Consider the following 13,893-nt stretch of genomic DNA (forward strand, 5'->3'; position numbering starts at 1 on the left):
GGCTGGTCGCTTGCCCTTGCTGTGCCATATTTAGGCGGCATCGGTGCTATCCTGCTTACGTGACGGTGCGATTATTTCTTGTGCAGGATTCCCTTTTGCTATCGGAAGCCATTGGTATTGCAGAAATAGGATTCTATAGTGACCGATTAACCCCGCAGTAGGCAGATTTGGGATACTCTACAGTAGGTACCAACTTTGGATGGATTTCTACCAGAAGCTGGTAATCCTGCCTCATGCTGCAAAGCTTATCCCTTTACACATAGTGCAATTACAGAACAATTTTGTTCCTTCATATCACACGTTTGTCATGAATGTTGTATTCGACCAATATATCAAACTACTACAGTGGTTTTCTTTAGCAATAACTTTGTCGTGCTTCTCCATGTTATACAAATGGTTTGCCACTTTAATTTCCCACATCTTCTTGAACATCTCTTTACCCTAGTTTCAAGAAAAGGATTGTTCTGAATACCATCTCTTTCCAATTCTTGTTCATCTTCTTTCTGCTAAGATAAGCACACAGAGGGGAAAGTCTGTTCATATGGTATTTTTGAGATGAAGTGGTGATTTGGGGCTTTCCAAATGAGGTCCTGCTAGAATAGAATTAGTCTTCGTACTTTTACCATGTTGCCTGCATAACTTTCTTTTGCTTTAGAGACATTCATACATATTGGAAAGCCACAGTTTTCTTTAACGTGGCATTTAAGAACTTTTGATAGATGTGAAATTATGGTTAGACTTTTTATCTAAGTATCTTTCTTTCTGTTAGCCTTATTAAATTCTGTTTCTACTCTCAAAATGAAGCAATGCTTTCCAATCTGCTGACTGCGAGGTGCTATGAGATTTCTTGATTATACAATAACTTCTGCCTGAAACATGAAGAGATACTGGGTAAGGACCTCCAAGAAGAGTTGAGATTAAATTCAGAACTAGTTACCATTTGCTTCTAGTTTGCTGCAGAAATGACTACTGCTGGTTTTCTTTTTTTTTCCATTAACTGTCCTCATCACTCTCCTCTGCCTTTCCAGGAGAAGAAAAAATTCTACTAGAGGGATTGGGCTAGCAGTCTTTGTCTCAAGAAGTAAAAGAGGAAAGGGAATGGCAAGGAAATAAGTTTGTTTCAAATGGAAAGTTCAAACGAAGTGAAGAAGTTTGAAAAGACAAACTATTTTGATGTCATTGTAATGCATAAAATTTTCCTCAAAAATCATGGAAATGGAAGTTTAATGGTAGATGAAATGTATTTGTAGGTGTGTTTGTCTCCTCTTCTTTCCTGGTGTTTCAGACTGCCTGTAAAGGTTCATAGTTATGTTGTATCTGAAGGATGGGAAGGGATAAGATCTGGAGTAGAGGAAGTGCTGTGGTTTGAGTGCCTAGAGGAATTCTTTGGAGAACAAAACACTGTCAGCAAACACTGTGGTATTGCCTGGGAGCTCATCAGTCTAGACAGACTGTCTGAATTTAAGCTTCAGTGGGTTTACGGTGCTTCAGAATTGTGCTTAAACAAAGGAATTTTGGTGTCAAGCTTGAGTGTTTGTTCGCAGTAATTTTGATAATTTGTGTTTTCAGTATGACAACACCTACAAAGGAAGCAAAGCTATAATATATCAACCTGTTAGTAAGCATATTTTCTGTCATACTTGGTGGGACTCTGATTTCTAAGAGATATTGCCACTGGGATCTGTGTCATTGCATCCTGCCTTTGGCTGGTCATCTTCAAGGGGCTCCTCAAAGGAGGATAGCATGTGGACTTCCAAGACTAGTCACAGAAAGACATATTGTGCTTGAGAGCTTTCTTAAAAAATGGGTAACTGAGTAACCAGTGGAGAAGCTGATCTGTGCCCATGGAGGCATGTTGATCCTAGTGCTGATCTCTGCCCATGGAGGCATGTTGATCCTAGTGCTGATCTCTGCCCATGGAGGCATGTTGATCCTAGTGCTGATCTCTGCCCATGGAGGCATGTTGATCCTAGTGCTGATCTCTGCCCATGGAGGCATGTTGATCCTAGTGCTGATCTCTGCCCATGGAGGCATGTTGATCCTAGTGCTGATCTCTGCCCATGGAGGCATGTTGATCCTAGTGCTGATCTCTGCCCATGGAGGTCTGTTGATCCTCATGCTGTAGGTGGAAGAACAGGGAGGACATGAAGCCCTGCTCTGCAGGCACAGCTGTCAGCAGTGTCTCCAGGACAAACTCATCTCAGAGTTCCTCAGAAAGTTTGGGGTCAGGGGGTTCTTACTCATCATAAGCTGAGGATCCTGTGTTCATTTGCCTTGTGAGTGCTTTGCTGTTGTAGTTCAGTTATACTGTCTGTGATGTTCCTTGGGGCGGTGAAAGAACAGCACATTTTTGTTGAGAGAGGCACTGAATTTCTACACTCTCCAAAAAGTTCAGTTACACTGTCTGTGATGTTCCTTGGGGCGGTGAAAGAACAGCACATTTTTGTGGGCAGGGTAAATTCCAGATATTGCAAATGATGAAAGCAAAACAAATAGTGTTTTAGTTGGGAAGAAATACTGTGCAAAGAAGCCTTTATTCTTGTCACCTCTGGAAAGTGAGATACCATGACTTTTGTGAAAGGTGGAAAATAATTCAGGCTGTCAGGTTCTGCAGAATAGTTCTGCCCATCTGTCTTATGCAGAACCATTTTTCTGGGGTTCCTGTTCCACATTCTTTGTTCACATATCTAATTGGCAGAGTTTGCCATCCTGTTAGTTCCATATTGCAGCTGAGATTGTTTTCGTCACAAGTCCTTTACCTGGGTGCTCCTCCAGTCTTAGTGGGAGGTTGATGTCCTTGTTAATGTTCAGGCTGTCTTGTACATACTTTTGTTGAGGCATAAAAAAAATAGGATTTCAAGAGATTTTAGAAGACATTTTGAAACCAGGAAGGAGGAGATGGATTTGAACACTGCTTTAAGAATAGCTGTTGTTCTTATCTTATTGGTACATAGTGCTTGATTGGTTTTCTCCTACAACTCAGTAAGAATAGAAGCATTCAAACATTGAGTTGTTTCAATGAACTATAGGTCTCTGAGGTTCAGTATGTGTTTCATATATGCATAGGCTAACAGGACATACTAACTTGAAAAGTTATGTTGAATATATCTTTTGTAACTGTAAATTGACTCAAAAATTATTGATATTTGTGGTTTAGATTTTGACTTTAAACCTGCAGCCTTTAGATGGTAATCAACATAACAAGGAAACTTTTTTGGCTCTAATATAAAGTATTTGAATTTGCTTTCAAAACTTCAGCTGGGATACTACATATTTTAGCAATATTTTTTTTGCATTAGAAATAGAACGTGGAAATATAATATTTATTACTGACTAAACATTATAGCAATAAATCTATTATAAATATGTGCTTTATATTTGCCAAATTTGTGAAGAACCAGAGAATTCTTTAACTAGTCTTAAGTATAATCACTGTGGGGTTTTATGACAAATGGTTCCAAGCAGCAGTGTATGCATGGAATTGGTAGGAAATGAGTCTGTGGTCTACAGTGCATTTTGTGCAAGAAATTAAGAACACAATGGACAAATAGAAATCTATATTTTAAATAATAGTGTGGAGCGAAAGGTTGTGGTTTTGTTGTTTGGAGAATGAAAATAGCTTTTAGTGATGCTGTCTGCAGTTTATTTTGGTCTTCAGATAATCTGCAGTCTTTTTTTCTGAAGTTTTTTAGACTGAAAAAAGACACGTTTAGGACTTCTATGCTGAGAACATTTATTTCCTTACTACAAAAGTATCCTTTACAATGTTGTTCCAGTAGCTTTTTGAGAGAAAAGCCTGGATGCTAATCAAGCATGTAAGTGTTAAATTGGCCTTGCAGTCTTGAACTTCATGCTTTTATGAAATACATCCTGTATTATTCTTTGACCATGGCTATTTTCTGCACATTCAGAAATGTCTCCAATGTTTATAGCTTACCACAGCCTGTTTTTTACAGCTGGTAAACTTGAATTTGTGCTTCCTGCTGTCTACAGGGCTGTTCGGGAGCACGTGTGGTGCAAGGGAAGGTGATAATTTGCAGGCTTTGCCCATCTCCAGTAGCATGTTAACCATTAGCATTCTATTCTACCCTGAAATGTTTTGTATGAGAGGATTAGAGGATTTATTCCTACCACTGTCCCCAGCTTAGGTATTTTTCTCCGTGCTTGTTTATCCTGGCTGTGCTGGGATAGCATGGCATGTGTTGGAGCTCTTGAGAGGTGCTTTTATGCTCTCACATTCACCAGTGTTTGAAATAACTCATCCTTCTGATGCTTCTCTTGCAGACAGAATCTTGGGTTTGTGTATTCTCATAAAAGATGTTGCACCGGTGTACACTGTAATTTATGGTGGTGACTTTCTCTGTTGAAAATGAATCTGCACTGCTTTGAGCTGTAGATCCTGTTTGTCAGCACATGTGCATCTTGCACCAGCACTTTCTATACCAGTGACTAAAAGTATTCATTCAGACCCTTGAAGTGACCAGACCTGCATCATGCAGCTACATGGTAATAATCCATAAAGCTTGGACAAAGCTGCTTAACTTAAAATTACAGGGCAATCTCTAGTTGACTGTGTAGTGCCTCCCATGCAGTTATCTTGCACTTCTTGATGAGGTTTCAGCACGTTAAACTTGGTGAATCTTCAACCTTGTCCCTTAACAAAGCAAAGTTTTGGCCTTCTTCTAAAGAACATCTGTGCTTTGTATAAAGAATTCTTGTGTTCTCATTCTTTTGTGAATATGTAAAGCCATAGGAAGTTTTTCTACATGTATTTAGAGGATGCTCGTTTCTGTTCTGCAGTGTTCAATTCTGGGCACTGGCAGGTCAGTCTGATTCAGGGGCATCTGAGCACCTCCTTGCCCCATTTTGAAAAGTATAGGAAAGCTTGAAGCCTAAATCTTACAGCTCTCCACATAATTTTGCTTTGAACCTAAAGCTTAAACAGCATAATCAACAATGTAAATCTGAATAGTTCTTCCTTTTTGTCTCAGCTTGATCTGAATTTCTGTATATAAAGATTCAAACTGTTCATACTGTTGGATCGTGTTGCCACTTGTATTTTTAAACCACGTTAGCTTTACATATGGATGCAAAATGCAGCTTGAATTTGCTCTACTGATTTTGAAGTTTGATCTGGCTTTATGTTTCATAGCTGCAGAAGGTCTCAGAATGTATTTGTGAACATCGTTCTCATTTGGTGAAGCTGATTGAAGAGAACCTTTTCTTCATTGTTGTTAGGAAATATTAATAACAGGAATTTATTTTCGTGGGTCTCATGAATGTATGATGAAAAATATTTGCTGTTTTTTTCTAATAATGAACAGATGTCAGTGCCTTTTTAGCCTGAACAAATTGAAGTGTATACCCAAGGAGCATTTCCCAGTTCTGTTAATTCTTAAGTACAAGAGTATATATGAAAGAAAATAAATTTGTGTGGTTTTGGGGTATGTACAGATCTTGATGAATACATCTAGCAACAAAAGCACTGTTACAGACCTGTGACTCGAAGTGGTTGCCTGGTAGTTCCTGTATGCATATGGAATGTTTACATATACTTCAAAGACTTTCTGAAAAGTTCAAGCTACATATTTTTCCAGTTACTGCCTTGAATTTAGTAGTCAGTAATGACTGTTGCAAAATGCATGATTGTTAGGAAGAGTTCTCTGTTTCAGTGCTGTAGTGCAGCTGTTTGGTCTTGGTTGGGTTGTTTTAGTGTGTGTACAAGACATAATCTTCTGTTGTTAGGTTAGATCTTGAGCTGCAAATTAGAGAAGACAGTGCCTGTAAGAGCTCTGCTGCTGGCCGTGTTTGTCTCTGGTGACTGCTGGAAACCTGAGATCTGTTCCTCCCTGTGTGTACAGGCAGTGGTTTGGCTTTGCATAAATAGCTGCTTCTCCGAATCACTCCTTAGCGAAATTTGAATCCTCTGATTAAAATAGGAACTGCATTTCTAAAGTGCCTTTATTAGTTAAAGTCTAGCCCAGAGTGTTCTTTCTGGATCAGCATACAGTGTCACCAACAGAATAAAGTTAAAGTGCAGACAAGTAATGCCAGCTGACAACCTGTGCTATTTCAGTGTAGGAAAAAGTGTCTGTCTTGTTTTAAATCACAAGATTGTGAGAAGTCACTTCAGAGCAGTAGTGAGATATGGTGCAGTGCTTTTCTTTGATTTCTGGGCCAACAGTGGAGCTGTAAGTCTGGCTGAATTTAGGTGTCGGGTCCATGGTAAATTGAGTTGAAATATTTACTGGATGTCATAAATGGAAAAATACATCACAGCAGTTGAGAAGTGCAGATTTTTAACCCTTCAAATTATATGTAAGGCATGATCACACTAAGTACACCAACTGTACACTTGAGTTAAACTTAGCTCCAATTTAAACCTTGATTTTGTAAGTAGTTGCCTTGACTAATGTATTTTGAGTAGAAATGTTTCTGGTGTTACTCCTAAGGTAAATTCATAGACCTGCTTATGTCTATTGTCAACTTAAATGTGCATGTTTTGAGTAAGGAATTGAGTTACTCACAAACACACACCTTTTAACTTATTTCAAAGGAAGTACTTGCATGTAGTCATTAAAGTTTCTACAGCACAGTTTCTGTCAGCCTAGAATTGGAAAAAGTTTTCCTGAATACAGTCAAAGTTCAGACATCAAAAGGAGTATATTGAATTAAATGAGGAAAATGAACCAACATTACTGTCTGTCTTGTTTGAAATAGTGGTGATAAATCAGATGAAAAATAGTGCTGGTTTTGTGAAATGACATTATATTTTTAAATTATTTTAAAATAATTTGGGACTGTGTGGTCTCCAGCAAGAGAAATAAATCAGATGACAACCAAAAGCTCTTCTGAGTGCTTAAGTTTCAACTTTGGAGTTTTTTAGTAGTCATTTAAAAAAAAAAGCAAGCATGCAGGGAATTGAATCAAGGTAAATAAGGTGTAGAGCTAATGTTTTTCCTTTAGTTTCCAATTTAGTTACAGCCCTTTATATTATGTTCATACATCATCTCCAGGCAGGCTGCAAACATTTTATGAGCCAGTTTAGCTCAGCTGATGTCCATGGACTAGGACAGTACAGAAACTTTTGTAAAATCAAAAGCTAAGGGTATAATCACATTAGCACCTAACTAAATTAAACTGTGAGTTTACAGACTAATCAAGAAACCCTTTTTATTGGTTTTGTCTCCTTCAAGTATATTGAACTTAGTATGAGCTTGGTTCCAAAGTATATTGAACTTAGTATGAGCTTGATTCTAAAATTCTTCCAGGTATTAATTTCTAGCACAGTGTTAGCTGCAGGTCATCTGACAAAAAAACTTTGTCAGTCTCTAAAATTCTTCCAGGTAGTAATTTCTAGCACAGTGTTAGCTGCAGGTCATCTGACAAAAAAACTTTGTCAGTTTCAATGGACATTTCAAGTGTTGACTGTTTTATCAAAATACCACAAAAAATTCCCACGGGTTTAATAAAACTGGTTTGTGTTCCCACTTTTGCAGGGATGATGCCAAGTGGAATGGATTTTCATGTCTTTCAAATATTTCTGTGTTTCTTGCAGGAACTAAGTGATCTGCAGCGAGATCCACCAGCCCACTGTTCTGCTGGACCTGTTGGAGATGACTGTAAGCTCCTCCTAGAACATTCAGTACATTTCACTTCTGGAAAGGCTCAGGAAATCTCTAATTATTGTGTCTTTTTGCCTTTCAGTGTTTCATTGGCAAGCAACTATTATGGGACCTGTAAGTATAGGAATCGTGCCCCTTAAAATGTAAGACCTTGCTTCTCTTTATGTTACAGAAGGATTCATTTGGGTTTCTGTAAACACAGCAGCCACATTCAGCTGTGCTGTGAATAGCTTAAAACTTTAGGGTGACACTGGTGTTCTTATTAGTCTGGTACCAGTTGCTTTCTGTAACTCCTCAAAAATCCCTCCTCTTCATGAAGTTAGAGGTGCTTAATTAGTCAGCTGTGGTGTGTGATATGGGCTACAAAGCAAAGAGCTTGCTTTTCCTAGATGATCAATTCTGGAAGATTCATCCATCTGAAAGGAGGAAGAGTGGGTGAAATCTAATATTAAAGTTGGTAACTGTAAACAAGAGTGGAGTTGCAGAGGGCTTTTAGATGGAGTTTATTTTATTTGATAGTGTGCAGCCTGGATGTAAACCTGTGCGCATGTTGTCTGACAAAATGCATGTGCAAAGATTCGTGCAGGTCACAAAGATGTGTGTTTTAAAACTCCCTGATACCATCATGATGACCTGAATTATGTTGGAAAATCCCACTCTTTGCATCTGCAAAGAGAAACCACTTCTTAGGGGAGGTATGTTTGTAGCTTAAGAATGGAGGAAGATCAGAGCAGCTGTGGTGTTGCACAGACACAGGATTTGGAGGGCCTGCCCTGGTTCCTGTATTCCCTTCCATGCAGTGAAGCTGTTGAGCTCCCTCTCTTTTTCTCCTCAGAAGGGCAGTCCTCAGTAACTGTGCTGTGCTGCTGCAGTAGTAGCCACACTTGGCTCTACTGTAACTCTGCAGGCCAGTGGGAGGGTTCAGTTCCCTCTGTGCCTTCCCAGTTTATGGCCCATAGTGGGCCATGTACTGGGGAAAAAACAGATTTTCTTTAGGAGAAGGAAAGCTCCAAAACAGCTGAAATATATTAATCTGTTTTATCTGTCTGTTTTTTTCTCAGCCTGATAGTGCATATCAAGGGGGAGTATTTTTTCTCACAGTACACTTTCCAACAGACTATCCTTTCAAACCACCAAAGGTAAGTCCTTTCTTTTAAGTAAAGAAAGTTTTTAGGTGCAAGTTTATTCTTTGAGGCTTAATTTTGGAAGCTAAACCGGAAGGGTGAGCAATAGTGTACATGTTCTTCATGGATGCAGATAAGACTGTCACAAAATTGTGTTGGCAGATCTGATACGACTGGAAAGGAAGGGATGATGTTAAGAATTCCAAATGTAATAACCCTATTCTGATATTATTTGGTTTTTATTTATTTTTTATTACAGATTGCTTTTACAACAAAAATATATCACCCAAACATAAACAGTAATGGGAGTATTTGTCTTGATATCTTGAGATCACAATGGTCACCAGCTCTGACTGTTTCTAAAGGTAAACTCACTGATTTGATAATGCATGTGTGAAGCTGCATTCACTGCCATGGCACTTTTTTTGTGTGTTATTGCACTGTCTTAAAGGTAAACAGTGGGAACCCTTTATCCTGCATTTTTCAGAAGAGCCAAATTCCATTGGAATTCTTGGTATGATCCAAGATCTTGTGCAGTTTATTGGGAGTGTCACATTAAAAAAATGCATACACAGCAGAGAAATAGTCTCAACCAAGTTGGGTAAGATAATAATGTACATTCAGCCTGAAATGTGATAGCTGACTCTGCATGCTGAATGGAGGAGAAATGATGAGCAGGGCTTGAAAATCACAACTTGGAAGTAAATGTGAAACCCTGATGCTGACCTTGTGTGAGCTTACATGATTGCCTGTTGATGACTCTTGGGGCTGCCTGAGCATCCTTGTGTGGACTAAAGTCTTAATTACACTTTCTTTAAAAATGAGGTAATTTGTTCTGGTTTGCATTCCTTTGTAAGATGAATATTTCAAAATGTAGCTCCTTTCACAGTCATCAGTAAAAGTTTTATTAAAATATTCTCATCCTGTAGTTAAGCTTTCTCAAAACTTGAACACTGTGGATTTCTGGAACATTGAGTTAACAGTTAAGCAGTTCTTTTGCTGCAGGCATTCTTTGGCACTTAAAATGCTGCTTAAAATGTGGGTGTTGTTGTTTCTCCTCACCCATCTTCAAATTGCTAAGGCACACTTAGTCATATTACAGAAATTTCTCATGTGACTCAAAAGGTCAAGCCATATCACATCTCATGTACTTGGGAGCTCTCTGAGCTGTGTGCCAAAGTGTCAGTGCATTGGGTGTACAAGCAAAGAAAAAATTGTGGGTCTTTGCCCAATTGCTCTATGCAAGTCCACTTGCTGTACCTCCTTGGAAAAACAACTTCCCTTGCTTACAGGCCTGTGCTGTAGTCTCACAAGCCATATAAAATCTAAGTCTAGTATTCTGTTTTCTGAAGTCATTGCTAAAGATATCAGTTGCTCTTATGTGTAATTGGTATAGTTTTTTCCCACATAAATTGTTTTATAGCTATCCAAAAATTGTCGTGTTTCTAGTTATTAAGCAAATGAAAATTGCCACTTAGGTTTAACAGCTGGCATCCACAACTGAAAACCTGTAAAATTTTTAGATCTTCAGCATTTTTCTACCTGTTTACTTGCTGAGCACTTCTTTGGTTATAAGGTAGAGCAGTCTGCTGGTCTCATGTTCAGATATTAGGTATTTCATAAACTGGAAATTAGCTCAGGGACTCATGGAAGTTTCTCCTTTCTAGTCTTTGTTTGACTGAATCAAAAGTTTACAGCATATTATAGCACCTCTGACCATCTGTGTGACCACGTATTCTAACCTAATTTTCTGATGTTACTGTCACTTAAAATAAGTCAGTACTGAAGTGAGTGAAATTTCTACTCCTGAAAAGGTGTGGGTTCTTGGGTAACAAGATAAAGCAGGGGGAAAAAAAGTATTCTACAGTTGTTCTTATGGCAGCATGAAGTTCCCTTTCACAACATATTTAGAATTATTTAACTGTGTACCTCCTTGGTTTGATACCAGGAAATTAATATGAAATTGTAAGTGAATACCTGTATTAAATGCTGATCAAGTATTTCTCAAAATGGAAGTCACACTTAGGTAAAATGTTCCTATGATTGAAAGAATATCTGCCAGCACAGAAGTGGAAAAGGATATGCACAAATAGAGTACTGCATGGCAATGTAATATTAATAATATTAGTACCTTAAATGCAGGTGGAAAGCTTAATTTGAGCAATATCCCTGTAACTGTAGTCTGTAGTTGAGTTCCTAGGCTAGGATGTGGGAGAGATCATTACAAAAGCTACAGGTACATGGCTGCAAGTTCCCTGGGCTTGTATCAGGTGTTTACTGAGGCCCTAGAAAAATGATGCTGTATAAACATTTCTGGACAGAACTGTAAAATGACAGCTTAATACTAATATGCATTCTTTTTCCTATACCCTCCTACCACCTCCTTCAGTATACTGGAATATATTAAAGGATTGTAGAAATAAAGCAAACTAACTTATTTAATCTAGTGTCTCTTTTATTTAGTTTTATTGTCCATATGCTCCTTACTTTGTGATCCTAATCCAGATGATCCTTTAGTACCAGATATTGCACAGATCTACAAGTCAGACAAGGAAAAGTGAGTATAACATAAATAATTGTGTGTGTGGTACTTGCAGATGGCTGTCTGCTGTGCACCTTCAGTATTAACTTTAGCAATACTCTTTTCCTAGATTGCTACAGGCTTAGCTCTTTAAATATTGAGAATAGCCATGGCAAGTAGAAAACTGTAGGCATACACAGCCGTTGGTAACTAATATTTTTGTACTTAATTACATAAAACCCTCATGCTTTTGTGTAACAGATGGATTGCATGAAAAATTATTTTCCCAAATGTGAGTTATTTATTGCTACTGCAATCCTCTGTTTGTAAAACCTGTACAGAAGAATTTCTGACCTTCTATCTAACTGACTGAGTTATTTGGCACCTATTTTTCAGTGCTGAGCCATTGAAGACTTCTTGCAGTGTATGCAGTGGCCTGTGGCTCAGCACATGTCACAGACTGAGGAAGATTTGAGTATTGCTTTTACCTTGAGCAGTAGACAGCAAAGGAGTGATGTAGAAGTTACATGGACACCTGTGGTCTAGTATTTCTCTGCCCAGACTAAGAATTATTAAAATGGCCTTTTTCTCACAGTTCAGTGTCTGGTATAGTCCAGCCATGTAACTTCTGAAGTGCCTGAATGCTGCAGCTCATTCTGCAAAGTAGATAGTGTTCAAGTTGAGGATGCTGTGCAGCAGCTTCTCCTCATTTGTGGCTCAGCTTTTTTCCACTCACCTACTTGTTAGTGATTTCAGCTGTTGTGCCTCCTGCTTGTGAAGGAAGTGAATGAGGGATGTTTTTTTATCTCCAATCTCAAAATTTAATCATTGCTAGGAAAAGTGAAAAAATATGTAGTCTTGACTGTAGCTTTGTCTTCTTATGATGATCACCTATTAAATTTTTTGTTGTTGTTTTACCTTGGATTTAGGAAATGAAAGATATGGCTGGTTACCCCTGAGCATTTATCTATGAGTATTTTACTATAAGTTAAAATCCAAAGACTTGTATGGTAGCATATTTTCAAGAAGAAAACCAATTAGTAAATGAGTTGCTATACTGATCTTAAAAGTTAAAAACTTGTCAGAATTTTTCTCTGGTTAACTCAAGAAAGTGAATCCAGTCTGAAGAGTAGAATGTAGCAAATGGAAGGATCAGAGTGGAAGCTATCAATTCTATAAGGACATTTACCCTTGGGATTATGGAATTATAAAGTTAATCAGCTTCATACCAGAAGGAAAAGACCCAAGACTTAAGACCTAGGAAAAAATGCTTTTCAGAAAATTTTCAAGTTCTGAAATGCAGCTGGCAGTGCAGAACAGAGAATAAAATCCCACTTAATTATACTGCATTTGTGGGACTAAAATGTGTAAACTTTGTCAGACTCTTAATAGCATGTGCCTTCAGGAGTAATTGACAACAAATTGCTGTTAAGGTGCAAATAAGGGAAGCAGTTATGAAATACAAATGAAGGATGCACAGTTTAATGCAAACCTGTGAAGTTGGGTTTGAGTCTGAGTAGCTCTGATACATAACCTCAGAAACTGAATGTGTGGTGGGTGTATACTGTCTGGCTTTTAGACTGCTTTAATGTTCTTTGACTCTGCTCAGAGGTGCACAGCCTGTATTTAGTAAATGTGTGCCCACTGTCAATGTCTCACTAACAGCTCCTCACTGTCATGCCTTCTTTCTGCACGTACAGATACAACAGACATGCGAGAGAATGGACTCAGAAATATGCAATGTAAACTTTTGAAGACATTTTCATATACCACAGAGTACTGTAAATTCTAGGGTTTTTTTCAAAAATAGAAGGAAATGGAGCACAGTTTATGGTTTCAATGTGACACCCCTTGAATTTTTTTTCACCCATGTAAGTGTGTTTCTGGAGCAAGAGAGAACAAACTTCCGAAAATAACCTTATGACTTTGATAAGAATATTTATCCTCTTTGTATGCTTTGCAGAAGACATTTATTATAGTTTTTAAGAGTTGGACACCTGCATCTTCAGACTACAAGATCTGTAATTCAGTTGTAAATCAATGAAATTATTTTTGCTGGAAAAAGTAGCTGTTTTCATGTGATGAATACTGTATGTGTGTCATTGAAGTATGTTGTCTGTTTCATAAGTGTGTTCAAGTTTCTTTTTGTTAGTTCTCTTATATAATTTGTATTTTTTTATTGTATAGACTATTTTATTTACAATGTAAGTCATTTCAGTTTAGACTTGCTTGTGCACAGTGTTGACAAGATACAAACTGCTAATAGTGAAAATAATTGGAGTATCTCACCCATTAGAATATTCTGAAGACTGACTGCAGGCTTCTTAAAACCTAAAATGATCTTTGCACTGTAAATCTTTGTATGCTGATTATGGAGAAACACTTGGTTTTGATTCTGTTGCATACTTGACTTAATTTTATTGCAATGTGAACTAATTGCACTGGTATGTAGAAAGATATGTAACTATTTTGTTGCTATTCACAACTGATTTGTGACGCGTGGGCAACATAATACTATCACAGACCTTTTACAAATCCAGATGTAGCCTTTTCCATATAAATAAAATACATTTTCTACTTTCCTTGGCTATTCCTTTATCTTAATTCGTGCATATCCTTAAAG

General features: G+C 37.8%; 1 protein-coding gene across 2 annotated transcripts in view; it reads left to right on the forward strand.

Annotated features, from left to right (window-relative positions):
* UBE2D1 (ubiquitin conjugating enzyme E2 D1) overlaps positions 1-13,852 on the forward strand; it is a 14,580-nt gene extending 728 nt beyond the window's left edge. Inside the window, exons 2-7 of one of the 2 annotated variants that reach the window (XM_041404981.1) lie at positions 7,559-7,622; positions 7,708-7,739; positions 8,687-8,764; positions 9,009-9,114; positions 11,213-11,306; positions 12,971-13,852. In XM_041404981.1, coding sequence (XP_041260915.1) covers positions 7,559-7,622; positions 7,708-7,739; positions 8,687-8,764; positions 9,009-9,114; positions 11,213-11,306; positions 12,971-13,016 — 420 coding nt within the window. In that variant the 3' untranslated portion in view covers positions 13,017-13,852. The remainder of the gene's footprint in view (positions 1-7,558; positions 7,623-7,707; positions 7,740-8,686; positions 8,765-9,008; positions 9,115-11,212; positions 11,307-12,970) is intronic. The other variant, XM_041404983.1, reaches the window with a different exon arrangement.
* The last annotated feature ends 41 nt before the right edge of the window (positions 13,853-13,893 follow it).

The sequence above is a fragment of the Onychostruthus taczanowskii genome, unplaced genomic scaffold, assembly GCF_017590055.1.
Source record: "Onychostruthus taczanowskii isolate IOZ18803 unplaced genomic scaffold, ASM1759005v1 scaffold22, whole genome shotgun sequence".
Lineage (NCBI taxonomy): Eukaryota > Metazoa > Chordata > Aves > Passeriformes > Passeridae > Onychostruthus > Onychostruthus taczanowskii.